The following is a 27,840-nucleotide window of genomic DNA, read 5'->3' as shown; positions in this document are numbered from 1 at the left end:
GGAAAGCCTGTGCTGCTTTCCTAAGGGAGCATCCTGTAGGAGAATACCCACTCTTCTTGGTTTTAAGGAAAAGAGTGTTTGCAGGAGCAGGTGACAGAGGGATTGATAGTTCAGAATGCTCAGAAAGAAGAATTTTTGCATCCTCCGAAAGGGTCCTCTTCCAGCATCCTGGTTAGGTTCTTGTCCAGTCAGCGAAAGGATGAGAGGATACAGTTTTAAGCTGCACCAGGAGAGGTTTAGGTTGGGCAGCAGGAACAATTTCTTCATGAAAGGGTGATTAGGTGCTGGAAGGGGCTGCCCAGGGAGCTCGTGGAGTCCACATCACTGGAGGTGTCCAAGGAACAACTGGACATGACACTTAGTGCTCTGGGCTGGTGACAAGGAGGGACTGATCTCAGGTAGGACTCCATGGTCTCAGAGGTCTTTTCCAAACTCAGTGGTTCTGTTAAACAAAGCAGGTCAGATTGCTTGTGCATGATTGAAAAATTTCCATCAGAAATTTAAAGCCCGCAGCCCGTGAAACACACCTGGCTGCATCCTAATCCCTGCAGCCACATTTGAGTCAGGAATTTCTACTTTACTGCACTTCTTGATCTGCTCACCATTAACATCAGACTTTTAAAAGCAGACCACCTAAAGAAACACTGAGGGTAATGCGTGAGGAGACGGCCACCTCCTCCCTTCCTCTGGTTTGGCATTTGCAGAACACACCAGTTGTGATGGGTCCCTAAAAACTGCCAGTATCATCATGCCTTCCCATGCTGAGAGAGGGAACATACATGTCTGTCAGTCCCCAGCAAACAGAAACCAGGCACAGATATGCTGGAATGGAGCTGCTCTGTATAAGTGTCTGGGATGTTCTAACTACAGAACAGCAGAGAAAAAGCTGCTTGTCCCTAACTTTGTCTGCTTTCTTCCCTGCAGATGTGGAGCACAGCTACACCTGAAAAACCTCCGGAGCCCACGCCAGGCTTTGTCTCCGAGAACAGTTCCAGTGCCCGTGGCTCCTCTTCCATGCCTGCAGGCCACCAGAGCCACTTGGAAAAGCCTCGGGAGAGCACGAGGGCTCCCCCTCTGCACCTGCGCTCCGAGTCAGTCCCTGCCCCCTCCTCCTACGGCTTCACCCCCCCCGTGCCACCCGTGAGGACGCTGGAGAGCAAGATTGCAGCGGCCATGCACTCCAGCAACACGGACGCCATCAACAACTCCAACTACCACTCCTTCCTGGCCTCCTCCATGCTGGCATCCTCCGTGGAGGAGGCGCTGCTGCCGCCGCCACCGCCGCCGCCTCCCAAGCACTCGTCCATGCAGCCGGTGTACGTGCCGCACCCCAAGGCAGAGAGCCTCCCCGAGCCCGCGGGGCCCGACAGCTACCTGCACACCAAGCACCAGTACCGGCCCGAGAGCGTCCCTGCCCACGGCTACCACGGCAAGGCCGAGCAGCACCAGCCCTACCCGCCCCGCCCGGAGCCGCCCGTCACCGCGAGCGCGCGCTACGGCTCCTACGGCACGCAGGGCAAGGGCTCTGCCGCGGGCCTGCACCCCAAGCCCCGCAGCCGCACCGACTTCATGTCCTCCGTGAGCTCCGCGGGGCTGCGGGGCAGCGGCTACGCCGAGGAGGCCCCCCCGTACCCCACCATCCGCAGGGTGCAGTCGCTGCACGTGCCCGGCCCGGCCGCCGCCGCCGCCATCCGCTCCGTGCCCATCTCCCGCACGGAGGTGCCCCCGGACGACGAGCCCGTGTACTGCCCGCGGCCCCTCTACCAGTACAAGCCGTATCAGCCCCACTCCGACTACCACGTCACGCAGCTCCAGCCTTACTTTGAGAACGGGCGGGTCCATTATCGCTACAGTCCCTACTCCAGCTCCTCCAGCTCCCCCTTCTACGCCGCGGCCGACGCGAGTTTCTGTGACCTGGATCCCTACAGCACCGTGCGGGTCCGGCCCTTCCACGGCCTGCCCAGCCGCGAGTTCGGCCCCTACGTGTCCCGGCTGCAGGGCAAGGGGCTGTACCGCTACCCCAGCCTGGCCGCCTACCCCCGGGCGGGGCTCATCAACCACCTGGGCAAAGAGCACAGCTTCGTGAGCAGGGACGTGCCCCCCGCCCCGGACATCAAGCACATGTACATGTCCTGGGACCTGGAGGACATGGAGAAGTACCGCATGCAGTCCATCCGCCGCGAGAGCCGCACGCGCCAGAAGGTCAAAGGGCCCCTCATGTCCCAGTACGACAACGTGGCCCCGCTGCTGCAGGACGAGCTGGGGGGCCTGGATGCCGTCCACCTGCGCAGCAAATCGGATCCTGGCAAGAGCGGCCTGCTGACGGTGGCAGAAGGGAAGGAGGGCAGGTACCCGGCCAAGGCGGCCACGCCCGAAGGGGACGAGCGTTACTACGGGCAGCACGCGGAGCCTGAGCTGGACCGAGCCCTCTATCACGGCGGGGGCTACGGGAACGGGCAGCCCGAGAAGCCGTCCTTGCCCCAGAAGCAGAGCAGCATCCGGAACAGGAAGATGCACGAACCAGGCAGCAGCAGCAGCGAGCACAGGACGTATTTGCAGCAGGAAGCCAACCATAGGCAGCCTTCCGAACCCAAAAATGGGCCCCCCTACCCTGAGTACAGGCCCAAGGGTGGCCCGGAGCCCTCTGAGCCCATGGGCTACCAGCACTCGGGCAGCAAGTACATCCCAGGCAGCCAGGAGACCCTGAGGCTGAACCACAAGGAGGGGAGGCTGGCAGAGGACAGGCCGGACCTGGAGAGGCCCCGAGGCAGAGCGTCCATGGAGAAGCACTCCAGAGACTGCTACAAGGAGGAGGAACACGCCGCCCCTCCCGTGGCGCCGCCGCCCAAGCCCGAGCGGAGCCACAGCCTCCGGATGCGGGAGCACCCCGAGCCCATGGAGAGGGACTCTGCCCTGCTGTACCCCTACCAAACCCTGGGCAAGCGCCAAAGCACGATGACTGTGGTGTCCCAGTACGATAATCTGGAGGATTACCATACCCTGCCTCAGCACCAAAGAGGGGGCTATGCTGGAGCGGGGGGCTTCGTGCCCCCTGGCTTCCCCCACGTGCACAGCAGAACTTACGCCACAGCGCTGGGGCAGGGAGCCTTCCTCCCCACAGAGCTGTGTCTGCAGAGGCCCGAGACTGAGGTGCACGTCGAGTGAGCTCTGGGGGGGACGAGGGATAGAGTCTAAGCAGCCTCTGCTGGACAGTGGACTGTTTTATTTTTTCAGTGACAGTAAGAAACTCCCCGACCCGGCCCCAGTGAGCAAAGCAAAGCCCCCTCAGCCCTCCCCTGGCCCCCACTCACTGTTTTTATGTAGTAGAGCTATAGATTTTCATGTAGTTTTGAGCCACCTGGGAGGACAGGGCAGGCTGTTGGCACACAGGTGTTGCCAGAGGCCGAGCAGGGCTGACACAGACGCTGTTGGGGCAGGGAGGGAAGGAGTTTGCCCTTCCCAGAAGTGACACTGGCTGCTGCTCCCCACGCCCAGGGTCCCATGCATGATGGGCTGTGCACGATGGACTGTGCCTGCAGCTCCATCCTGCTGCAAACTGCCCATCCCAGCTGGCTCCAGGAAAGGGCCGTGGAGGATCCTTGGAGTTACACAGAGAGAGTGGGGCTGGGCACGGCTCCCCAGGGATCCTCTCCTTGCTGAGGCCCTGCCTCTCCTGTGGCTGCGCCCACTGCAGCTGCTCTGAGCTGGGTGGGGGCCTGTTCTGATTTCAAGCCCAAGGAATAGGCTCTGAAGCCAGCTCAGAACACAACACACTTGTTACATTTCTTGCTTATTAACAAGCTGCTTCTGCCTACAAGAAGTCCATTTCCTTCACATTTCTGTGTTGTAAGCAGAGGCCAGCTGCAGGAGCCATGTAGGACAGGTTTGCATTTCTCACACCAAAAGAAATAAACCACTAAACTACACCAAACCCAACCCCCAGAGCTGGGAACAGCACACACATTCCGTGCCAGTCCTTCCTCTTTGCTGCAAGGTTATCTGTGGCCCAGATAAGCTCATTCCATCCTGTGGCTGGCAAGACTCTTGTCATCTCACTGTAAAAAATACTAAAAAACTAGATTTAAAAAAAAGTCTATAGGATTATATAAATCAGAGCCCTCCTTGCCAGCTGTGTGTGACAAGTTGTCTGCGTGAGCAGCTGCCCTGGGCCAGGTCCTGCAGCAATTCCATCAGGGAATGCTCCTGCTGAGCTTAAGCTGGAGGTCTCCAGACTCTCTGCAGCCTCTGAGTTCCATGCTAGGCAGAGATCCCTGTGGAGTTGTGCGCACAGGGAGCAGTGATGAGCCCAGGTGCAGTCCAGGACTCAGTGAGTAGGAACAGAAGGCCAGTGCACTCTAGAATACACCAAAAATGGTGTTCAAGCTGTTGAAAAGCTTTGATATTGTAAAAACAGCCTGGCAGCCCCTCATGCTGCCTCTCAGACTCCCCAGGACTCACACCCCCTGTACAAATAAAGCACATCCATTCCATTAGGTAGGGCTTGCAAGCAATACTTGAGATTTAGCAGTTTTTAAATGTTCACTGATAAATTCCAAGGCCATTCCTGTTCCGTGTGGTTGAAGAACTTCTCTACCTGTTTCAAATCTCTAATCTTTTATGAAAAACCTGGAAGTCCTGCAGTTAGCACACAGCTGCTTAGGTGGGGCTTTTTGAACAAAAAGTTTCGTGGCTATTTTGGGACTTTTAAATCCTAAGGAAAGCCTGCTTCTAGTTGCTGACTACTCTGTAGCTTTTTGCTTCTTTTAACCTTGGAGCCTTGTCTGGGGCTGTTTCAGTAACTACCTTCTGGATATATTTTATTGTGCAATGCTGGTGTTTTAAGCATTTTGTTTAGTAGAGTTCTCACATGTTACGGAATGAAATCAGGCAGTAAGAAAAAAAAGAAGAAAGAAAAAGAGAAAAAAGCAGCACTGTGATCCAGGTTACCACAATCTCCTCATGAAGAATTCCCAGGTAGAGGGGTTGGGGTTTTTGGTGAGGGAATGCTTTTTGTAGTGTTTTCTTTTAAGGAAAACTGACAGAACTGCACAGAAAGGGACCACTGGGTGAGCCACCCTGTCTCCACTGGCAGTAGCTGCCAGGCCAGGCTGAGCTGCCCTGGTTCCTCGGAGCCAGGCTGGATTATCTGTGCTCCCCAGCAGAGCTGTGTTGTGCCAGGACCAGCCTCAGCCCCTGGCTACCTGCCAGGTCTCCAGTTGAAGCAGGGATAAGTGTTTGGTTCAGGCTATTTGGGATTCAGGTAAAGAGAGCTGCAGGTCCAACCTCTCTCTCTGTGAAAGCCTTAACTCCCCCCTGCCCTCAGCCTCCCCTCCCTCTGCCTGGGCCTTACGTCAGCCAGGACTATCCTGCCACTGCCAGGGGCTGCTCCAGCTCCTGGCAATTGTAAAGCCTCTGGATTTTCCTGCTCAAAGCCACTGTCTCCCTGTAGAGCCCAAGTGCCATCCCTGACAGCCTCTGCTCCTCAGTGCTGTGCTGCTCTCCCTGCATTGTGTGAAGTGCCAGGTGCAAAGCTCATCCCATTGGAAACAAACCCTTCAGCACCTTTCCCAAAGGGCTTCTGGAAGTGCACACCTGTACCCTAACCCAGAGGGCTGCTGCAAACAGCTTTTGGGAGTGAGGGGAAGAGGACAGCAGAGCCAGCAGAGAGAGCAGAGACTCTCAGCCACCTCCCCCCTGGTGTGCAGCCACAGCCAGGTGTGGTCCGAGGGTGGGAGCTCTCCAAGAACCCAAACTCATGTCCAGCACTGCTGAGCCACAGTACAGAATTCAGAAAGGTGAAGGCACCAGCTTTTCCCAGGTAACACAGACCAAAACCTTTCCTTTGCTGTTCCTCCTGCCCACAGCTTCAGCAGCATCCTGCATGATCCTACCCTGCCAAGCCATACAGTGAACTATGCAGTCCTGCTCCTGCTCTGGGCTCAGTCTGCTGGTCCTACAGAGAGTTTTACATCCTCATTAACTCCAGAATTCATAGGTGAGGTTGGAAAGGGTGTCATGCATCAGAACACGGCAGGCAGGTGACACCAGGAGTCTCAGGTGGGTGACCTGGAGGACGATGACAGCCCAGTCCTGTGTCCCAGAGTGGAGAGAGCGGGGGACAGCAACGCAAATAATCCTCTAATCAAGTGCAGTTGTGCTTGGGCTCAGTAATTCTTGCCTGACCACGTCCCCACGAGGTGACAGCAGCTCTGTTCCTCAGCAGTTCCCTCACATGGACACTATTGCATCCGGAGCTGCCACTCCCTCTGTTTCCAGCAGAGGGTCTCCAGTGCATGCAGAATGAGGCTCCAGGAGTTGCTCCAGCTCTGGATTTTCACCTCTGCTTTGGAGCAGGACGTGACCCGCAGGAGCCCTTCCTTGGGAAGGGGAGTGCAGTCATAGGTGAGTAATGAGGACTTGGCCCCTATGAAGTCTTAAGTAAAGCATTAATTTCTGATTTTTGCAGAGTCTAATCAGGTGATATCCATATGCATCTCTGAGAACACCCCCACAACTTTGTGCCTATGTCTTTGCAGTGATCCCCGCCCCTGCTCCCCGCTGGGGGATCAGTGAGGATTGCACAGTGGTAGTAAGTTGCTACACAAAACCAAAACCGACTTGAAAACGTTCTGGTCCTCTTTGACCCGAGAAGGGACAGAACCTCAAGTGTGCTCTGCCCTGCCCCGGGCTGGTGCCAGGGCATTGACTCAAGTGGTGTGTTACATGTCAGGAAATCCGGGTGAGAAGTTGTTTTCCCTCCTTTCGTTGTGGCGGCTTAGGCGCGTTCCTGTTCCCCGAGCCCAGATCCCTGTGAGAGGCATGGTGTGGTGTGAGCCAGCACCGCGTTCCTCCTGTGTGCACAGCCCTGCCTTGTCCAGCTGGGGGGAGGGAGGGGAAAAAAGGGTTGTTTTGCCGTTCATTTTCCTGCTGTAGAAGACTTGATTTTTCTTTCCCTGAGCCGCATGAGAGAAACATCCCAGAAAGTCTTGGGTTACCTTTGGAGTTCCCTTCACTTTAATTTATAGAGTGTCTTTTTTTGTGAACTGGTGTAAAATGTATATGCTGACAAGCTCATGTATTTTTATGTAAATATTTTTTGTGGTTCCCCACTTGACCTTCTCTGTAAATATTTAGAATTCTCATATTCTTCTCACCTTGTATGATGCAGATGTGGTTTTGTTTCTGTTTTTTATTTGTACTGTAATGCAACAATCCAGACTGAGGTGTCTTGTGGTATTAAACAAAAGCAACAGTCCCACTGAGCTCACACTCAGATGTGCAACTTGACAGCATTAATCAAGCCAGGTTAAAAACTACTCAGGTGTGCCTGTGTGTATTTTTTCCTCTCTGCCTCGTTAATTAACAGCATACTTAAAACACAAAACAGGAAGAGGCAGCTTGGGGCCGTGCCTTGGAGGGAGGGATGCTGGCAGGCAGCTAAGGAGGAAGGAGGTGACTTTGAATTCCCATGCCAAGGCTTGGGCTTATGTGTGCCATTGCACCTGTGCCCATTGCTGCTTCCTAACCATAAATAAACCTGCCTGGGCTGTTTGAGTGTCCCTTTCCTCTCACCCAGCACGACAGCACAAGCAGAAACAGCCTGGCCCTGGCAGTGAAGGCACAGGGCAGATGAAGTCAGGACAAACAGATGGCACAGGCCACCTCAGAGTTGGCTGGGAGGGATTCTGGGCACCACAGTAATACTGCTCATAGTTAATTAATAGCAAAAAGATTATTAAAGGAAGCAAATTTCAAATATTTTTACCACTCTAAGAAGGATCTCTCACAGTTCTTTCATCCAGTAAATAATACTGAGTGTAGACCTGCTGCCAGAAATAGGAGCAGCCTGATCCTTCTCTGCATGGAGGACAGGTGACCCCACTGCTCATGACCCGTGGGGTGGCTCCTGCTGTGCAGCCCAGCTCTGCCCAAGGCTTTGTGGGACTGCACAGGGGCTGCATTAGGGTCCTTGGAAATCTTTGCCTCATCTGCTCTCAAACCTCACTTCAGTCCAGATCTGCTTATTAATGCACATCCAGACTTGGTGCTGCTGTCCTTGTAAGGTCCCACCAGCAAACCCAGCACCCCCCCCTTCTGCCTGAGCCAGGAATTCCTGCTCTTCCAGAGCCAGGAGCAGAGGCTGTGCCACAGGGACCTCATGGGAGGACACCAGAGCTGCCCTCACAGGGCAGGACACGACCAGGCTGATTTGGCAAAGAAAAATCTTGATTTTCAAGTTCAGTAGACAAATTCCCATCTTAACTAAGTGTTGGTGGCTGGCCAGCCCGTTTTCTGCATAGCACCCTGCCAGGGGTGAATAAATCCATGGCAGGACCCTCGGGCTGGGTGGGAATGGGAACAGCACGAGGTTGAACCCCAGGGGTTTCCTCAGGGAGCAGCCCCAGAAGTGGCACCTCCAAGCTTGGCTTGGCCTGAAGTGCTCCAAAAGCAGCACCACGGGCATTTCCTTCAATGCCACCGAGATCAGTGACCAAGATCTGTGGGCTGGAGGTTCCACACACCAGGAGGGGGCTCGGGGTGCCCCTGCAGCACTGGGAGCAGCTGGGATGGCCCCAGTTCTCCAGTGCTGTAAGGATAAACAGGATGGAAACTCCATCCCTCTCTGACAGCCTGGCCTGAGCAGCTTTGTGGGCAGAGCAGGTTGAGGAGAAGGGACAAGGATGGGTTTAAGTTGTGCCAGAGGAGTGGCAGGAGCCGGGGCACAGAATCTCTTCTCCTCCCGAGCAGTTTCCAGCAGGCAGCGCTGTTGCACCGCCTTTGCCTCTCAAAGCCGACCTGCCGCTGGAAAAAGATGATGATGTTCCTTTCTAGCAGTTTCTGCTCGGCTTTCCAACTCCTTACATCTAAGGATGGGTTTCCTTTTAGTTTTTTCATATTAGAAAGGATTTGCAGAGTGGTCAATGTCGCAGCATCCTAAGGCAATCCTGAGGAGGAGCAGCCCCACTCCCCCCACCGGGAGGTGACCTGCACACCTCGGCACGGATCCACGGTTCCACTAAGCTCCAGGGCCCCATCCCTAAGGAACACAACAGTATGTTCACTTCTACACTAAAAGCCATCCAAAACCAGCAACTGATGCTGGAAAAGCCATGAAGATGCTCAGCCCTTCCTTCCTCCCTCCAGCTGGTGCACGGATGCCCTGCTAAGATTCATTATGAGCTCACAGAGGCAGAAGAGCCCCCAGCACAGGCTCCGAGCCCAACAGCGGCCAGAGCAGGGCTTGGCAAACCCATCCCCAGCCATGCCAGGGCTGAGCCTCCCCTCCCTGCCCTCCCTCCTTGCCCAAAGCCCAGCCTGCATTTGTATTCTCCCCTTCCCAGCACCTGCCTGGGGCCTGGGCAGGGCAGGGGACAGAGGTGACTCTGCCCCAGATGGCTCCGCACTGGGGCTGCTGGTGCCCCTCTAGCAGCACTTGACAGGAGTTTGGCAGTGTCACAGGGCTGGAGAGGACACCCAGATGGCCTGGATTGGCATTCCTGGTGCAGGAACTGCCTGCCAGCCCCTCCAGGGAGCTGGCACAGAGGGCAAGGATCCTGCTCAGGCACAGACTGGCCACTGCTAAGGGGGAATTCGTGACGTGGGGACAACAGCAGCAACCAAAATGGATGGGAAAAGCAATTCTTTGTGCTCCTCTCATCCTTCCCAGGGACAGCAGGAGCCTCCTCCCACTCCTCCCTCGGGAGGAGCTGAGAGGGCAGGGTCCTGCCCTTTGCTTTGCCTCTGCAAAAGCTTTGAGGCAGCTCTGCATCAGAAACTGTCACAACAGCACTCCCTGCCCCTCTGCTGTCACTTCATCAACCCTTCCCGAAGGGTTTTTGTTAACCCTGTGCCATTTGGATGCTCAGAGGCAGTGGGAGAAGCCAGGGCTGTTGGGAAGGGCTGGGCTGTCCCAAGGCATCACCCACTGCCTGATAAAACCTGGGGGCTGCTCAGCACACCCAGAGTCACTGCAGTCCTGTGGGGTGACCAAACTGCACGCCACCCCTAAAGCCATTAATTCAAGAGGCAGCAGAGCCCAAACCAAAGGTGAGACCTGCAGAAAGCATCCCTGGAATAGGGAATGGGCTGTCCTGGGAAAAGGGGGCTTGGTGCATTTTACAGGGAAATTAAAGCTGCCTCAACTCCGTCCTGTGCTTCTTAATCCTTCCAGCTCCAGATCCTTCCCAATGAGCCAAGGAAAGTCACCAGCCTCAGACAGACACCGTGAGCCCAGACTGTCTGTTCTATGGTCAGACTGCAGGACAGGCTCCTCCAGGGTGTGCCTGGAAAGGTCTCCCTGCCCCACAGAGCCTCCCCCAGGCCCTGCCCAGCATCACAGGGGGAGCCTCACTGCTCTGATTGCCTCACAAGAGAGAGATGGATCCCCCCGGAAATGTCCTTTATAGAGTGTCAGAATTCATTAATTACAGGCAGATGCAGTCAGGAGACTCCCACCTTTCTGAACAATGAAAGATGCCCTTCTAAGTGCTAAAGGCAGCAGGGAAGAATGAGATCCTCATACAGATCTGATCCTGATGGGGGTTGTGCATTTAGAAGGACACAAAGATTGTAGGTGTGACAGGTGAGAAAAGAAAACCAGGTTACACAAAGGGGGAGGTCAAGTAAAAATGCATTCATCCATTTTTTAAAGATGCTGGAGAAGAGTATTTGACTCCAGCAAGTGCTGGAACTTTATGCATTATTCAAACTGTGTGAACATTTGAAGCCTGGAGACCTGGAAGCCTTCAGTGAGAACAAGTCTCCTGGCACGTTCCCAGGGAGGAAGTGTGGCTGATCCCTGTCCTCCTGGCACAATCAATGATTTCCATGGTTTCCTCTTCACAGCAGCTCTGTTCCCCTGCACCCCAGAGTACACCACAGCCCAGTGGGATGCACTCAGGATACCCCAGGGAGCAGCTGAGCCACCGGGCACACAAAGCAAAGAGGTGCAAACACACAGACAGGCAGCAGGAAGGCAGAGGGATGAAGGAGAACAGCAGCCCACATGAAACTTGAAAACCAAGTCACCCCCGTCCTCCAAACCCACCCTCACCCTCCCAGGCAGCCAATCCCATCCACAGCAATATTCCAGAGAACCTCATTCTGCTGCACTTCAAGCTATAAATTCAAACATCAGAATAAAAAAAGAGGTGCCAGACGGGGCCAGGTTTTCAGACAAGCAGGCAGGCAGCCAGGAGCACAAACACAGTGAGCACGGGCAGACATCTGCCTTGCCCCCTCCTCCTCCCCATCCCTTTTATTTATTCCCATCTTTTCTTTTTTCTTTTCTTCACATTGCCCCGGTGCTTTCAGAGGGGGACCTGCATCACCTCGCCCATGGGGTTTGTGTTTCAAGCCTTTCGTTTCTTTTCTGTGAATCCAGCTCAAGCTTTGCCAGCCTTTCTCCCTTGATCCAGCCCCACAAGGGTGGGAACTGGAGCAGGATCTGCCTCATCTTCTACGGCAAAGGCAGCTGGGGAGGGATGGCTGCACAGCAAAAGCAGGGGGTGCATCCCACACAAACCCACACTGTGCTGGCCAGAAAGCCCACTGATGCGAGAAAGGGGAATTTCACTGGTAATGCAGCAACTTCCCAACTAATCTCACATACAAAAGGCACATTCACACACTACAGAGCAGCCAGCTGCTGCAGGAGAGCAGAGGCTGCCTCAAACGTCCTCACTTTTTCCTTGTGTGAAAGGCTCTTGGGAAAGGAGCCGATGTCAAAGTGCCTCTGCTTTATAAAATACTTTCCCAATCAACGAAATAAGTTCAAAAGCAAAACAAACCCACTGTAACAACAGCCCCAACCCACAGCCCTGTCCCTTGCACCTCAGGGGTGATTTTAAGGTGAAGGATGAGGGCAGGCTCAGTGTCCCCACCCATGGAAGGGAGTGGAGGTTTCCCTCAGGGCTCTGAGTCTGGAATCTGCAGGGCAAAGGGAACCACGGAAAGGTTTGGGTGGGAAGGAACCCCTCAAGCTCATCCTGTCCAACTGAACAGAGTGATTTTCACATCAAGTTTTGAAGGACAGGTGGGCCACCAGGAAAATAAGGAAAAGCTCCTTCCCAAGAGCCAGAGAGGTTATTTGCTGTTGGTGAAACAGCAGCTGATGGCATAAAAGCCCACAGGGCTCTAAGTTAATCTCTCTTTCCAGAGCAGGACTGGAGTAATAAAGGGACAGACATGAGACCACGGGGAAAAAAAAAGAATATTTGATGGGGGCTGAGCATGTGCACATGATCCATCCTGCACCCCCACGAGAGGTGGGTTGGGAGCCTTGGGAAGGAACAGTAGAGCTGCACAGACAGAAACCATCCCAATGCTGAGACACAGAGGTGCAGACTGGGACTCCCCAGCCATCCCTCTGCTGGCAATTCCTGGCTTTTGGGTCCGACTTTGCACCTCAGGAGTTCTTTTAGGGAGATGTTCCTGCACACCCCCATCACATCCTGCCCCAGCCCAGCTGAGTGTCCCTGCTCCTGCTCCTTCCAGCTCTGCTCAGGAGGATGAAGCTGGAGCAGTGAGCACCAGGAGGGAGCAGAAACGCCCCTGTGGAGTCAGACCAGGCACAGAGGAGCTCAGCCCTGGCTTAGCAGGAAGCCCTGTAGGTTTGTGTCTCACCACAACAGCACCAGTGGCAAGGAGGCTCTGGCAAGGCCCCTCATCATCAAAGGGAAGAAAGAGAACAGGGAATTAGATTTACATTCCTTTTTCCCCTACAGGTATTGAGGCTTTCTGGGTGTAACAGACAAGCTCAGATCCAGATCATCCATGTCCTGCCAGGTGCCATGGGCTGGAGCATCCCTGAGCTGGGCAGTGCCTTAGAGATGATCCATCCCCACCTCTGGGAGGCCTTTCCCCAGTGAAACCCCGCTCACAGGATCCCTCATTCATGAGGAGAAGGGGTCCTGCAGTGTGAACCTGGGCCAGCAGCACCTGCATAGGAATTCCCAGCTCATGACAGGGACACAAACCTGTCTGTGAAACACCATTCCCTAAAGGATTGGGGAATGGAGGATTGCAGGTTGGGCAGGGCTTGGAGCAAGGTGGGCTAGTGGAAGATGTCCCTGCCCATGGCAGGGGCTGGAAGTGGGTGAGCTTTGATATCCCTTTCCAACCCAAACCATTCTGGGACTCCATGAAGATGAGTTTCAAACCACTCCAGTTTCCAATCCCCAGGCCTTGGGAAGCAGGTTTCATCCCCATTTTACTGAAGGAAAACCAGAGGCTGAGCTCAGGGAGTTTAGGGAGGCAAACAGTGCCTGGGATGTGACACTGGGACCCCACAGATATCAGTGTCCCCAGGGGACCCTGCCACAAGGGCCTGAGCCCATTTTCCTGGCTGCAGACTCCAGGTTTATCCTCTCCTGGTTATCCTTGCACAGTGGTCCCACTGCAGGCCCTTTCCAGGCTCCTCAGCCCTCAAAACTCCCAGGCTCAGGTGACACAGCACCCAAGCCTGCACCTTCAGAGGTAATTAAGCACCTAATCAGTTTTGGGGCACTAGCTGAACAAACAAATCTGATTTATCCCCTTCATTTCAGCAGGCAGCAGAGTAGGGTGGAGCACTGCCTGGAGCTGACACAGACCCCTACTCAGCCTTTCCCTGCAGGTTTGCTTTTGGACACTCACAGGACTGAAGCATCCTGAGCTCAGGAGGGCACTCTGCATTGAGGAATAGAAATGCCAAAGCAATTAAGTCTGAAGAGGTTCTTTTTCTATCGATTCAGATTCTGTGCATTCCCTCCAATGTGTACAAAACATCTCCCATTTTAACCCTCATCCAAGTGTTTTCCCTGAGCCATAGTCAGGGGATGAGGCAACAATCCCCTTTCTGCAGAGGAACTCCTGGCATGTGCCTGGAAACCACTCATGTGCCACTGGACACCCCTCAAACAGTGGGGAAAAGCCAAATTACTGAGCCCCAAAGCTCTGAACAGGAGCCACAGAGGCCAAGGCCACCAACCAGGCCTGACTGTGCTGGGACCACACCAGAGTCAATTCCTGAGTGTTTCTGCTCCCCCTGAGAGGAAAAGCTGTCACTGCCCTGCTGGTGCCACTGCTGCCCTGCTCTGTCAAGGACAAGGTCAGTGGTGGATGTTCCTGCAGAGGGAAATCCACTGGGACCCTTCCCAGGATCCAAACCCTGGGAGGCAGCTCCAAGTCCTTGTGAAGGAGGCAGGAGGCCGACAGGGAGCAGCTCACCTCCTCTTCCTGAGGCCTTCCAAGCTTCCTTTGGCCTGGCTGCTGTGGCCACAGCAAATCCCCCCAGTCCCTCAGCCACCCCTCTCTGGGCTCCTCTTGTCCTGAGCAGCCTCCTGAGCCCGAGTCCTGGGGAGATAAATGCAATCCTTCCTTGCAGTCATCAATCCAAGACTGAAAACTCAAGGAAAACATGCAAGATAAGGACATTTCTCCCAAGGCCTCTGCAAGTAGCAATAAATCCTTCAGCTGCTTCCCAAAGTGATGGTGCACAGCCTCTGAGGCCACAGAGTGGGTTCAAGAGCTGTGGTTCATTTCTAGGAGGGCATTTCCACTCCCATTTCCCACCAGGAGGCTGCTGGGGGCTCAAATACCCCAGGCTGGACTTGTGGTGCCAACAGGACCATCAGCTCCCTGGCTGCCATGAGGCAGCAGCTGCATAAACCAGAACGGCCTCGTTTCTTCAAACAGGGAGAGAAGGCAGGAGGGGAACTGCCCCAAAGCCCCACAGTGCACCCCAATGCACAGCACCCACCCAGCCCAGCTCAGCACCACAACAGCCCCAGCTAAGGGAACAGGGCTCAGGCAGCTCCAGGGACAGGACACAGCTCCTCAGAGCCATCCCTGCAGGGCTGGCACCCCTGGGGATCCATCCTTCCCTGCCCTGGCTCCTCTCCCGGTGCCAGGGGCTGCCTCAGGAGCCAGTGCTGGGTGCAAACAGGGGCTGCTGCAGCTCAGAGCTGAGGGGATGGGCTGGGGCCAGCCCTGACCCCTCTGCAGGGCCCTGCAGCCCACAGAGCATCTGCCTCCACCCCTCCTTTGTCCCTTTGCACAGAAACAACAGAGGGGGCTCCTAAAGTCACCCACTGAGGATGGCTCCAGAGTCAGAGCTCAGATTCCCCTTTGGCACCACAGGCCAGGACTCTGCTCCAGTCTGGCACAGGAGCACAAAGGTTCTGTCACCATGGAGAGCCCAAAACTCAGGCTGGGAGGGAGGCAATGACACCCAAGTGCAGAGCAGAGTCCTCTCCCCAGCAGCTGGAGCTCCCAGCAAGGAGCTGGGATTATGCTGTTGGATTATGCTCTTTTCTAACCTAGATGGGGGAACTGAGAGGCATTTTAAAAACTTTTATTCTCAGTTCTATGTGAATGGTGAGACAATATAATACCCAATACAGATGCATACTACAGGAGCCTTCTGTCAAGCTTTAAGAATTCTCTACAAATCCATCTCCCACACCTCCCAGCAGGAGCTCACCCCAAACCCACCCCAGGCACAGCTGGCAGAGCTACACCCTGAAAATCCTGTTAGGAACTATTGTATTTGCTGGGAAATGTCCCAACAACAGCAGGAATGATGCATCTGACTCCATGTTCTCAGAAGGTAAATGTATTACTTTATGATACTGTATTATATTAAAGAATACTATACTAAACTATACCAAAAAAATACAGAAAAGATACTTACAGAAGGTTAAAAAGATAATAATGAAAACTTGTGACTCTTTCCAGAGTCCAAACACAGCTTGGCCCTGATTGGCCAAAGAGTGAAAACAGCTCACAGCAGAATCCAATGGAACAATCACCTGAGGGTAAACAATCTCCAAACACTTTCCACATGAGCACAGCACAGGAGAAGCAAATGAGATAAGAATTGTTTTCCTTTTCTCTGAGGCTCCTCAGCTTCCCAAGAGAAGAATCCTGGAAGAAGGGATTTCCTCAGGGAATGTGAATGCTCCAAGGCACGAGCCATAAGTCAGCAGAGGGATGAGCCCCCGGGCAGGCACTCAGTCAACCTCGTGCTGCAGCTCCTGCTTTGAATGTTGTGTCAGAGCGAAGGTTGTGGCACAGGTACAGGACAGCACCAATAACAACAATTAAACTGTAACAATAACAGGGTGCTCTCCCAGCCAAGGGCACTGCCAAACCACACATTCATCACCTAAACACAAGCAGAGTCCCTTTGGCTCCACAAGTTCTTCTAGCAGGGAGTTCCACAGTCTTGGAGATTAAAATAAATATTTTTTAAAAATGTAGATTTAACTTCAGTTCAAGATGAACTGCTTCTGTTTAAATCTGGTGTCATTCTTGTTTTGGATTTGTACTCCACCTTTCTCCCTGGCTCAGGGACGTGACATTTCCATAACACACTGGGTTCCACTGAAATTGAGATAATTCCCAGGCTGTGGCCTTTTGGAAGGCAGGAGTCAGGACCAGCTCTCCTTCATCTCAGTGTGTGTGCCCTCTCTTCCCTCAGACAACCCCAGAGCTCTGCCAGCCCAGGAGGAAAGGGCAGGAGCTGTGGCAGGCACATGCTGCTGCACTTTCATTATCACAGTCACAACACGCTGCCAAGCTGGGGGAGTATTTTTAGACTGGCAAAGAAAAAAACTCAGGCATTTATCAGAGAATTATTAATACAAAAGCAACACTAATATTAGCAGTGCTTGCTTTTCCCTATACTTATACAAATTGGGGTTGGTTTTTTCCCTTCTCCAGCTCTTCTAGACAAGGAAATTGGTGCTTGTCCACCACTCAGAGGTCTTGGATAAAGAAACCAAGACAGGGGACAGGGATGGGGGACTCCAGGACATAAGGGGCTAAAGGGATGTCTAAAAAGGACCAATCTGACTCCTGCCATGGATGGCAAAAGCTGTCACACCCCATAGGCTCCCCCAGGGAAATGTGTGTGACAGAGGATCCATGGACCAAGTTCTCCCCTTCTCTGGAATATCCCTGCTTTCAGAAAAATTGCTGACAGGTAGATGACCAAGGCAGCTCATCTGAGTAAGATTAGCATGGATAAACTGGATTAAACCCCTGTGTGGACACAGCTTGAAGCAAGTTTTTAATTTATTTTAGCTCTGAAGTAAACAATTAAAGGCCACTTTTGCTCTGACCAAAAGCAGCCCTGCCAGTGTAGGTGAAGTGTTCCACCTTCAATCCTTGCCATTAATTAATCTGGACTAATTTTCACCCAAGTATCCCTGATCAAAGAAAACTGAAGCAAGACAGAGAGTCCTCCTCAGCTGAGTGCAGCCAGTGCTTTGGAGGCAGCCAAACAGATCCAACAGGATCAAACAAGTTGGGAACAATTTCAGCTCCTTCTGCAATGACATTGAGCTGCCTCAATCCTGGGGGCTGAACAGAGGCCACAGCAGAGCCCAGCTGGCAAAACAATGCCAGGATCACAGAGAGAGCAGCAGGGGCTGCTGCAGCTCAGAGCTGAGGGGATGGGCTGGGGCCAGCCCTGACCCCTCTGCAGGGCCCTGCAGCCCACTGAGCATCTGCCTCCACCCCTCCTTTGTCCCTTTGCACAGAAACAACAGAGGAGGCTCCTAAAGTCACCCACTGAGGATGGCTCCAGAGTCAGAGCTCAGATTCCCCTTTGGCACCACAGGCCAGGACTCTGCTCCAGTCTGGCACAGGAGTACAAAGGTTCTGTCACCATGGAGAGCCCAAAACTCAGGCTGGGAGGGAGGGAACCTGAGCTGCAGCAGGGTCACCATGGCTCAGGAAGGAGCCCAGGTGGAGTTTGGACATCTCCAGAGGAGGAGACCCCACAGCATCCTGGGCAGCTGCTCTGGGGCTCTGCCACCCTCCACGTCTGTCCTCATGGTCCAGTCCCCCATTGTCCCCAGCCTCTGGGTTCCTGCTGGGTTTGCTCCTGGGTAGCACTGGGGCTCTCAGCCTGTTCTTCTCTCAGAGCCATTTCTGGCTTGGCTGTGCACAAGGTTATTTAACAGGAGCCCAGGGGAGAAGGGGGAGGGAAGGAGGGATTTTGCTTCTCCAGAGAAAGCTGCTGCTGTCAATGAGCAAAATAAAATACTGTGGAGAGAAAGTGCCTGACAAGAGACTGAGCCCCAGGAATTGTTACCAGGATGGAGCCAGAGGCTGACACTGGAGAAAGGAAAGGCTGAGCAGGCACTGCCAAGCAGTGAAGGAAGAGCAGAGATGCTCAGGACAGGCTCTGTCAGCAGCAGCTCCCTGCCAGCCTGGGGCTGATCAAGCAGCTCCATGGAGGAAGGTGATGCTTCATCCCACTCGTGCTGCTACATCCCCATTTTCCACAGACAGGAATTTCCACAGCCTGCTTCAGTACAGCAGCAACAGCAAATACTGAGAATATTACACAGCAACTCATTGGGCTGGAAAGGGACGTTCTGGAGGGGTTTTATCAAGATAAGATAAGCAGCAGCTCAGAGACAGAGACCCATCAGGACACATAATCTGCTTGGCCCCTGTGAGCAGATTTATATCTGGGGAAAGAACAAATACAAACATATATAAATATGTGAGACAGATTCTGTCCTCTGCAAGGAAAAGCACACCTACAGCACTGGTGGTCACAAGCTTTAGGCTTCAGTGCACTCCCTGTACCAAGGACACACCTTGAGCAGAGCCTGGAGCTCAGGGCATCACTTTGGAGGAGAGGAGCCCCAGGGATAAGGAATATCTGACAATTTTTATGGAAACAGCAGCCAGGCAGAGGGAAAGAACTCGCAGCAGCAGCAGCCCTGTGGCAGGAAAGGCTCCCAGAGCAGGCAATGGCCAGGCAGCTGCAGAGCCCCTGAGCCAGCCTGATGGGAGCTCATTCATCCAAACCCTCCCAGGGCACTCAGGTTCTCCAGAGCAATGGAACCTACACTGGGAACCTGCAGCTGAGGAACTGGCTCAGCTGTTCAAGTGATGTGTTTGCAGTTAAAGGATCTGTTTTTCCCAGCATAAACAAGGCCATGGGTTAAGTGCAGCTGTTCCATCAAAAACAAGCAGAGAAAAAACCAAGGATAAATCAGTATGTGAGCTAAGAGAATAATTACTTTTACCTCTTTTGGTCACAAATGGATTGGAGCGACTGAGAGTTTTCCTGGACCTATTTATGATGGGAAATTCACAAGGCTATTCCTGCAAATAATTAGTTATTGATCCTTAAGTTTGCTTAGGGAAAAGCTCTCCTAAGAAAGTCAATCTATTATTCAAGCCACATTTGTTTAGGGATTTGTGGCACTGGAGCCACATTTTTGGTTTCCTACTGATGAAGCACAACTCCAGGTTTCTCCATGAGTGAGGGAGCTGTTTGAAATCCCATTTTTCAGAATCAATCCTTTTTCCCCCCTTCTTGTTCCAATAAATGCTTTTCTCCAGTATTTACTTAAAAGGTTTTGAATATTTCTTGGCAAAATCCTTAGTCATTTTATTATTACTCTAGGAGTGTTTTCCCAGCATATAGATGTTCTAACTAATAACAACAGCATTAAGTGAATCCTTGAATTTCTCCTGACCCAGGGCACACAAGTGAGGACAGAGTTTTCATTTCTGCTCAGCTTCCTGCTTCTTCTCATGACCGGAAAGCTCTGATCATCAAACATTTTTTATTACAAAGCCACACAGATTTCACACAAAACATGCCACACTATCTTTTCCCAGTGTCAGGAGCTGGCATGTGGCTGAGACTCCTCCACCCAGTGTAACAAAAATCCCATCTCATCTTCTCCAGGGCAAGGCTTTCCCTCAGCAACTGCTGAGTCCTCACAAGAAACCTTCCTTAGGTCCCTTTTCCCAGAGCTGGAGTAATCAGCACTTTTCTCCTATTCCCATTTTCAAGAAGCATTTATTGCCCTCTGATTTCAGTTCTGCTTGGATTCCACCACCCCCAGAAAAGCAGAGCAGACTCTCACTCTGCAGCAATTAGAGGCAAAATCTGAGCAAATTAACCCTCAGCCTTCAGCTTCCCTGTTCCTGCTTCCCTGGGCTCTGGCAGAGCAGGCTGCCCATGCCTGATATCAGAGGAAATCCCAAATGCAGGGGGTGAAGCAGCTGGGTGAGGGCTCCCCACACACACGGTGAGTGTTCCCCACACACACAGTGAGGGTTCCCCACACACACAGTGAGGGTTCCCCACACGCTGGGTGAGTGTTCCCCACACACACGGTGAGTGTTCCCCACACACACGGTGAGTGTTCCCCACACACTGGGTGAGGGTTCCCCACACACTGGGTGAGGGTTCCCCACACACTGGGTGAGGGTTCCCCAGACACACGGTGAGGGTTCCCCACACACACAGTGAGGGTTCCCCACACACACAGTGAGGGTTCCCCACACACACGGTGAGTGTTCCCCACACACTGGGTGAGGGTTCCCCACACACTGGGTGAGGGTTCCCCACACACTGGGTGAGTGTTCCCCACACACACGGTGAGGGTTCCCCACACGCTGAGTGAGGGTTCCCCACACGCTGGGTGAGGGTTCCTCACGCACACGGTGAGGGTTCCCCAGGCCTGGGGGGCACCTGGGGGGCCCCAGGGCTGGCACACCTGGCCGTGCCTGCGAGGCAGAGGCCAAAGAAAGCAGCTGGGACTGACACAATCCCCAAAGCCAGAGGGGCCTGCAAAGATCCCATCACACCACCATGGAATATCCTGAGCTGGACCCACAAGGAGCATTGATCCAGCCCCTGCCCCTGCCCAGACCCCCAACAATCCCACCCTGTCCACCCCTGGCAGTGCTGCCCAAACCCTCCTGGAGCTCTGGCAGCCTTGAGGCTGTGCCCATTCCCTGGGCACCCTCTGGGGCAGAACCTTTCCTGATCTCCAGCTTGTCACAACAACCCTTCCATGCCTTTATGTGCACACTGATTTTAGAGGTCCTGCAAAACTCCCTGAGCAGCCTTTCCTCTCTGGCTGGACTGTCATGAATTCAAGTGCTGCTTGAGCTCCCTCACATCCCATTTCCCTGCTCATCCCCATCCATTCTGCAGCAATTCTTCCAATTGTGTGCCACAAAACCCTGTGGAAGTGTTCCTTCATGCTGCTGCACTCACAGAGATGCTGCTGTGAAATGCACTTTTCCAGCTGCTCAGCTGCAGCCCCAGCAGTGTTTGTTGATGCAAATACCCTGAACTGTCCCTAAGCTGCTCCTTCCTCCTCCCACAGCTCAGAGCCATCCCCAGCAGCTCTGGAGCTCATTCCTTTCAACAGCCTGTGCAAATCTTTATTACCACACCATGATGGGCTCAACAAAAAACAGCATTTCCAAGGCAAAGGGAGGAAATTTCTGTTTGGTTTTGGTTGGGCTTTCATTTTTTTCAAGGCATGTTGTGAAAGAATAGGAGCCACTCTTAGAGATAAATCTGCCTTTGCAAGCTAAACAGGAAAAGTGCATTTCCATGCCTTTGAATGCCTCAGAGCCCTCTCAGAGAGCTCAGGAGGGTGTAGGAAAACCTGGCCCTAGGCACAAACTTTGGGTTGGAAGGTGTTGTGGTGTGTTTTTAGCTTCCGGGTCCCTTCCTCAGGTGTGCCAATATTCCCTTCTCCCTTCCCCCTCGCCCCTTGCTGAGTGTGCCCTGTCAATCAGGCTAACATTCCAGCAAGGCGTCGTGTGGTTGGTCAAGTTCAAAGGATGCTCCTCAGGCCTGGGGGACATTGGCCCGTACAGGTGTCCCTAGTCCCTTGAGACCCTGCCCCTTTCACCTGGTTGGTAGCTCACCTGTCCCCTCCCCTTCCCCTGTCCCTGAGCTTAAAAGGTTAATCAGACCATGCAGCCGGGATTCTGTTGGAGCAGTTGCCCCGGTTCAGACCTCTGTAACCATGGAATAAACATCTGGACATTAAACCCTCCAGCGGAATCCTCTCCTTTCTCTCTTCACCATCGCCAGAAGCTCTCTCTCCTGAGGTAAACGGAGTTCCTGACAAGCCTGGACTTGTTCAGTGCCCTGCTGCAATCTCCAGCAGCCAAGGTATCTCTGGGGTGATTTACACCACAGTGCCGCCTTTGGCCCAGCAGCGAGGGTCAGACTGGCCCAGGCACCATCTAACTGGTAATATTGGGATTCCTATTCCAATACAGGAAGGCACCTCAAAGACAATCCTGTTGAAGCCAAGATCTGTTTTTCATTAATTCAATCCACTTTTCACAAGTGATTCATCCTCACAATAGGATGAGCACAGGAACTGAACCTCAGAGAAGAAAACCACAGAACTGTAGTGTACTAATGGGACCATATGAATTTTTACCTAATTAGTAACATCCTGTAAGGCGCCTTTACACCGTGAAAGTGTCATTAGTGCCGTTAGAGTGGCCACAAAAAGGCCAGAGGACAGTGACACTCAGGGCTCAGGATGCCCAGGGCAATGCCCAATCTTGGCAGTTCCATCTGCTCTTACAAGGATTTATTGCAGTATCAGTGCAGACAAAACCAACCCCAAGATTTTGCACAGAGGATTCCCAGTTACCCGCTGATTCTCACTGATTTCAAAAAGCCCAACAACTTCAGAAGTCCCTGTGACCTCAAGGACTGTCACAACTCCCTGTTAATCTGAGCAGGATAATGAACTTGGCTGTCAGCAGCACCTAAGGAGGGCCAGATTTACAGGCCAGAATTCCCTGGCTGGTCAGGCAGTGGGAACTGGCTGCCACAGCCCTTTAACACCAAGTTTTACACTTCCCACAATCCCAGCCTATCCAGAGGAAACCAAGTGCTCAGGTTTTGAACACTCATATTAAGAAACTCTTTAAAAGTGAGAAATCAGCAGGCAAAGCATAAGTGTGCTGCAAATGTGATGTCAAAGATGAGACCCAATGAGTAAAGGATCCCAAATTTGGGTTCAGCAGCCTCCTGGATGCTGTTTGAAGGGGTGACACTTCATAATCATTAATGCACTTCCAAACCATGCCCTGCTGAAAACCCTGTGAAATGAAATGGACTCCTTGCTTTGCAATCAGGCAGGCAGCAGGAGCAGCCACAGGATTTCACTGCTCTCCACCCCAGATAAGCCTGTCACCAATGAATTCCTCCTCCCTCTTTTCTTCTTCCCATATTAATGCCCTTCATCATAATAAGGATTCCTTCCCACTGCCAAAACTCAATTTACACTATTTACTTTAATGACCTCATTTGTCATCCTGGCCTGTGCTGCTGCCTCTGGGATCACAGCCTGTCCTGCTGCCAGAAGGTCTCATTTACAGTTTGCTCTTTCATTATTTTTTTCTAAAGATTAAATTGCTTCCATTTCAAAGCAAACAATCTGGGATAGTGAGATACAATCATGCATTTGATCAATGCATTTCAGGGTTATGGACATCCCAGTCCCAACTGACTGCTGTCCACTGCATCACCCAGTTATTTCCATCACATTTGGCTTTGTTATTCCTTTCAATCCTTACAAAATATACTGGCTGGGACACTTGATGCAGCAGTCCGTGGCCTGAGACCTTAAGTCCGACTAGCAAGGGGGCGGCCAACAGCCCACTGCAGCAGGGGGAGTCAGTCCCGGCGGCAGGGCCCCAGGGCTGGCTGCTTCAGGCACCCCTCGGCGCCACAGGCCTTGGGCTGTGCCTGCAGGGACCAGGTCTTGCAGAAAGCTGCAAGATTGGTTGAAGAAGGAAGAGCCGGACACTTCCTGGGGTCCAAACAGGTTTAATGCCTCTGGCGAACCAACATGAAGGACCAGGCACCACCAACGAGTGACAACGATCAGTGGGGGAACAGGGGTTATAAAGGGAAGTGGAAATCAAGGGAGGGGTTCACAACCAACCAATCAGAGAAGGTCAGGGGATGAGCTTAACATAACTGACATAATAAGAAAACCAATAAATACAAAGTAAAGGAGGGGCCCCGGGACCTCAGCCAACCACAACCCCCAGTGAGAAGAAGGCTCTGGAAAACTGGGAGGAGTGGGGGGGTGATTGACTGGGCCCAGGGAGGAGGAAAAGTTTACTTATAAGGGGAAAAGGGGGAGGAGAAATTATGTAACTTGGTTAACTGACACTAACCAAGGGCAGGGGTAACCATAGCAACCTAACTGTCAGTAGGGCTAGGCGGGAAAACTGGTGAGGGCAGAACCATTTTACACTGAACAGGGGGGAACAATACATAAAATGGGGGAATAATACAAAAAACTTAATAACACACTACAACAACTTGAATATTGCTACAACATTAATTTGTGGGAAGAATTTCAACTTGTTTTTGGGGGAAGAATAGGAGTGTGATCACTTCCCTCCCCAGTGCATCAGTTCATCTGCCTGTCTAAACCCCATTTTTAGTCTCACAGCTTCCCTGCTCCAGAGAGGTGCGTTCCTTCCTATTAGATTATATTTCCCTCTCCACTCTGACAGGCTCAGTAAAATTCAATGGTAATGAAGTCATGTAAATAGGTTAGGGAAAAGCACAATACTTCATGTTCCATTATGCCCCATGTTGTGTGCACACAGCCTCACACAGAGGGCTGGGCTGGGGGAGCCTCCAAACCCCACAGCAAACCCAGGCAGGGCAGCAAAGCCCCTCAGAGCAGGGCAGGCTCAGAGGTCACTCCAGCAGCCTTGCAATAAAACACTCCAGCCCGTTTGCAGTGGCTTTAAAAGGAGATATTAAAGCCCATTTTCCTGTTTAGGAGTAGCTCCTCAGCCCCCAGCAGAGGTGTCACCTGCAGGGGCCGCTTTCCATTTTGTCTGGAGCAGTGGCCAAGTGTGAGGGACACTTGCTGGCCATCACTGTCACTGCCAGCATAAAGCTTAACCACAACACACACATCAATTGCCAAGGGCCAAACTTTGAATCCCAATGTCACTCGTTCTTTCACTATTTAAAAATCTTTTCCCCACATAAACAGAAACCTGTTTTTTAACCAAAGCAAAGAGCAGTGGAACTTCCCTCATAAACAGCTTCAAGAACTCACAGTTGTTTCGAGGTTAACGAGCCCCTGCCTCATTTTGTTCAGCTCCTGCCACTACAGGACTTCTTTCTTGTTTCCTTCCATCCCAAACATTTGTCTTCAGCCTCAATAAACATCACCCAAACCCTTTGTAGTGATTTCCAATATGCTGATGTATTTCTTCAGAAGCCTCTTCAGTGAATAAATTGGTCCCAAACTAATAGTCCTTGTTATTTATACAGACACAGCCTTGCTCAGGCTGTCTCCTAAGTAGACTTCAGCAGGAACATAAGGGATAACATCTTTTCCAAATAAATTTGAGTATGATATAAGTATTTTCTGCAGAAAAACATGCTTCAGATTTCTCATCAATATTTATACATAAAGCTAAACCAACCTTTTAAAGTTGCTTCTAGATAATATATGATGGTAACTTGACAATAACACAATTTTACAGGTTATGTATGATGCATAAAAGCACATAAATATTACTTACTGTCAAAGAATCAGGTTTCTGGTGTGTGAGAAGAAGATGGAAGTTATTCCAGCACAGTGTTCCCTGGATTCCCTCAAGTCTTGCCCTGGATCATCACATGCAGATGAGAGCAGCAGCAAGGCTGAGGGAAAACAAACCAGAATTGACAACATCACAACAGAAAAGTATTAACAGTGTGGTCTGAAATAATGTCCTAATACAGGAGTAATAAAGCAGCATCAAAACTCTTGGGAAACATCAGTTTTCCACTAATTTCTACAAATATCCAAACATTTTAGAGACTGTGCATTAGAACTCTGGAAAACAGCTTCTGGACACAATAATGTTTTTTTAAATTTTATTTTGTACTCCTTTTACCTTCATCTGTGCAGGACTTATCTCATTACCTTACTCTGCTCACTGCAACACAGAGTGGTGGTGCCTGAGGCTGGAAAGGATTCCTTACTGCTTCTGGGAAGCTGCTTTCCAAGGAAACATGGGGGAATTTAAATTAAAAAAATACATTGGAAACCCCATGGAATTTGCATGTGAAGCAGGTAAGGATTCCAGCTGTTCCTGGTTTACTGGTAGGGACAAGCACTGAAATAATTCTAGAAGAGCTACAAAGAGGGAGAGCTTGGAAAGGAGGCAGAGCTGTGATCAGTGGGTCCCTGAGGCTGGGAAAGCCCTCCTGGATCACTGAGTCCCAGCTGTGCCCCAGAGCTCTGAGTGCCAGCTCCAGGGATGGGGGCTCCACATCTTCCATGAAGGAATTGCTGCTGCTGCTCAGGATGGATGTGCCAGGGCAGCCCATCTCCCACAGCCTCCCCAGCTCCAAACCCAGGTGCAATCCCCACCCTGCCCTATTCACAAACCAGGCTGTCCTGGCACCCCCTGTCCCAGGAGTTTCTGATCCATTTAAGCAGGGCAGGAGCCTCTTCCTGACAGACCTCTCACACCTGGCATCTCCCAACACCTTCTCACTGGGCACAGCAATATTTGTAGTCACAGCAGGTAAATGAGCTGTAGACAGGGAACACAACGAATTTAATGGCATGAATTATTTACACACAAGCCATCTTGCTCCACAGCAGTCCCAGCAGCAGGGATTATTAATTTATAACCCAACTACAGCTACATTAAACAGAACGAGGCTTCCATAAAAACTTAACTGCGGAGCCACAGAAATATTGCCCAGCACATCCAGGCAGGGCAACAGGGTTCTGCAGCAAAGCCTCACTGAAAATCCATCATCACATCTCTTGGGACATGGGAAAACATCCACTGGACTCCAGTTTGTATCCAGGCACGTCCTTGTCTGCCTTGTCATCCAAACAACGCACCTGAAGCAGGACTTGCCTTGAAGGCTCTAAAATAGCACCAAATTCCTCCTTTCCAACAGCAGTGCCAACACCCCCCCTTTCCTGGGGAGCAAAATCCTTGGAGAGGTAACAGGGAGCATCCCCCACTCCTGCAATGTCCCCTCAGCTGATGGGAGCAGGAGGGAAAAGGGACACCCCAAAGGGAGAGCAGGAGGAGCCTTTGGGGGTGGCACAACACAGGATTGGGTCAGAAGCTGCAGAACATGAGGAAGAAAAGGGAGGGAACTGGAAACACCTGAGCAGACAGTCCAGGAGAAGGAAATGGGGCACAGAGCACAGTCAGCAGGGTCACAGTGGGGGATTCAGGTAAGGGGAGTGGGACATAGAGTGGCCCGATTCTACACAACAAGAAATGCAGATAATAAATCTGTAAGGACAAACCTGGCCAGCAATGAGAAGTCTGCAGACTGGGAATGGATAAGGAATTGGGAAGGCTGATCCTGGAGGAACATGAGGAGCCCCACAGGATCATGGGGCAGGTTTAACCAAGCCTTTACCACTGGGTGTTCATGTGACAGACACCTCCATCATGTCCTGCCATCAAACATGGTTCTGTGGAACACAGGCTTGTCCATACTCCTAAATCCTGCTGCTGTGCTTTGTGCCTTCTGCAAAGAAACAGAACTGCTCCAAGAATTGTATGTAATATTCATCCCAATAAACACATTAACAGCTGGACTGCTGCATCCTCAGCTGCTTTTTCAGCCAGTTGGTGGCTGAGGCAGCAAAGGAATCTCCATAGAGCCGGAATTCAGTTCCCCTTTGTTATGTTTGCTCAATTATCCCATCAAAAAAAACCCCCAAACAATATTAAAAGTAGTAACAATTTCAATTGAATAGTTTAGAAAATATATAAATAAGGGATAATTTGGTTCAAATAATAGTGCATAAGCAAAAACAACCGCGGGGTACAGAGGGCAGGGTTCTTGACCCTTGCCACTTCACGTACAAGCTTGCCAAGTGAAAGTCACCCCTTATATGCCATGTGTCAATGCCATCTCCTCCTATTTTCGGTTCGTCACTTTTCTGTCTCCGCCTTCATTACCACCTTTACCACGCATGCGCCACCACTCGGTTTGGTGGTCGCACAAGTCTTTGGAGGTTGTCGCTGATGAAGGCCCTGTAG

At 52.0% G+C, this 27,840-nt stretch overlaps 1 protein-coding gene across 9 annotated transcripts in view; it reads left to right on the top strand.

Moving 5' to 3' along the window:
* The window catches only part of ARHGAP32 (Rho GTPase activating protein 32), a 242,761-nt gene extending 235,445 nt beyond the window's left edge, over positions 1–7,316 (top strand). For all 9 annotated transcript variants that reach the window (XM_074559579.1, XM_074559580.1, XM_074559581.1 and 6 more), the window contains one exon: positions 925–7,316. In XM_074559579.1, the coding sequence (XP_074415680.1) occupies positions 925–3,165 (2,241 nt within the window). In that variant the 3' untranslated portion in view covers positions 3,166–7,316. The remainder of the gene's footprint in view (positions 1–924) is intronic.
* The last annotated feature ends 20,524 nt before the right edge of the window (positions 7,317–27,840 follow it).

The sequence above is a fragment of the Zonotrichia albicollis genome, chromosome 27 (assembly GCF_047830755.1).
Source record: "Zonotrichia albicollis isolate bZonAlb1 chromosome 27, bZonAlb1.hap1, whole genome shotgun sequence".
Taxonomy (NCBI): Eukaryota; Metazoa; Chordata; class Aves; order Passeriformes; family Passerellidae; genus Zonotrichia; species Zonotrichia albicollis.
The sequence above is the reverse complement of the archived record's forward strand: the minus strand, read 5'-3'. Positions and strand labels throughout refer to the sequence as shown.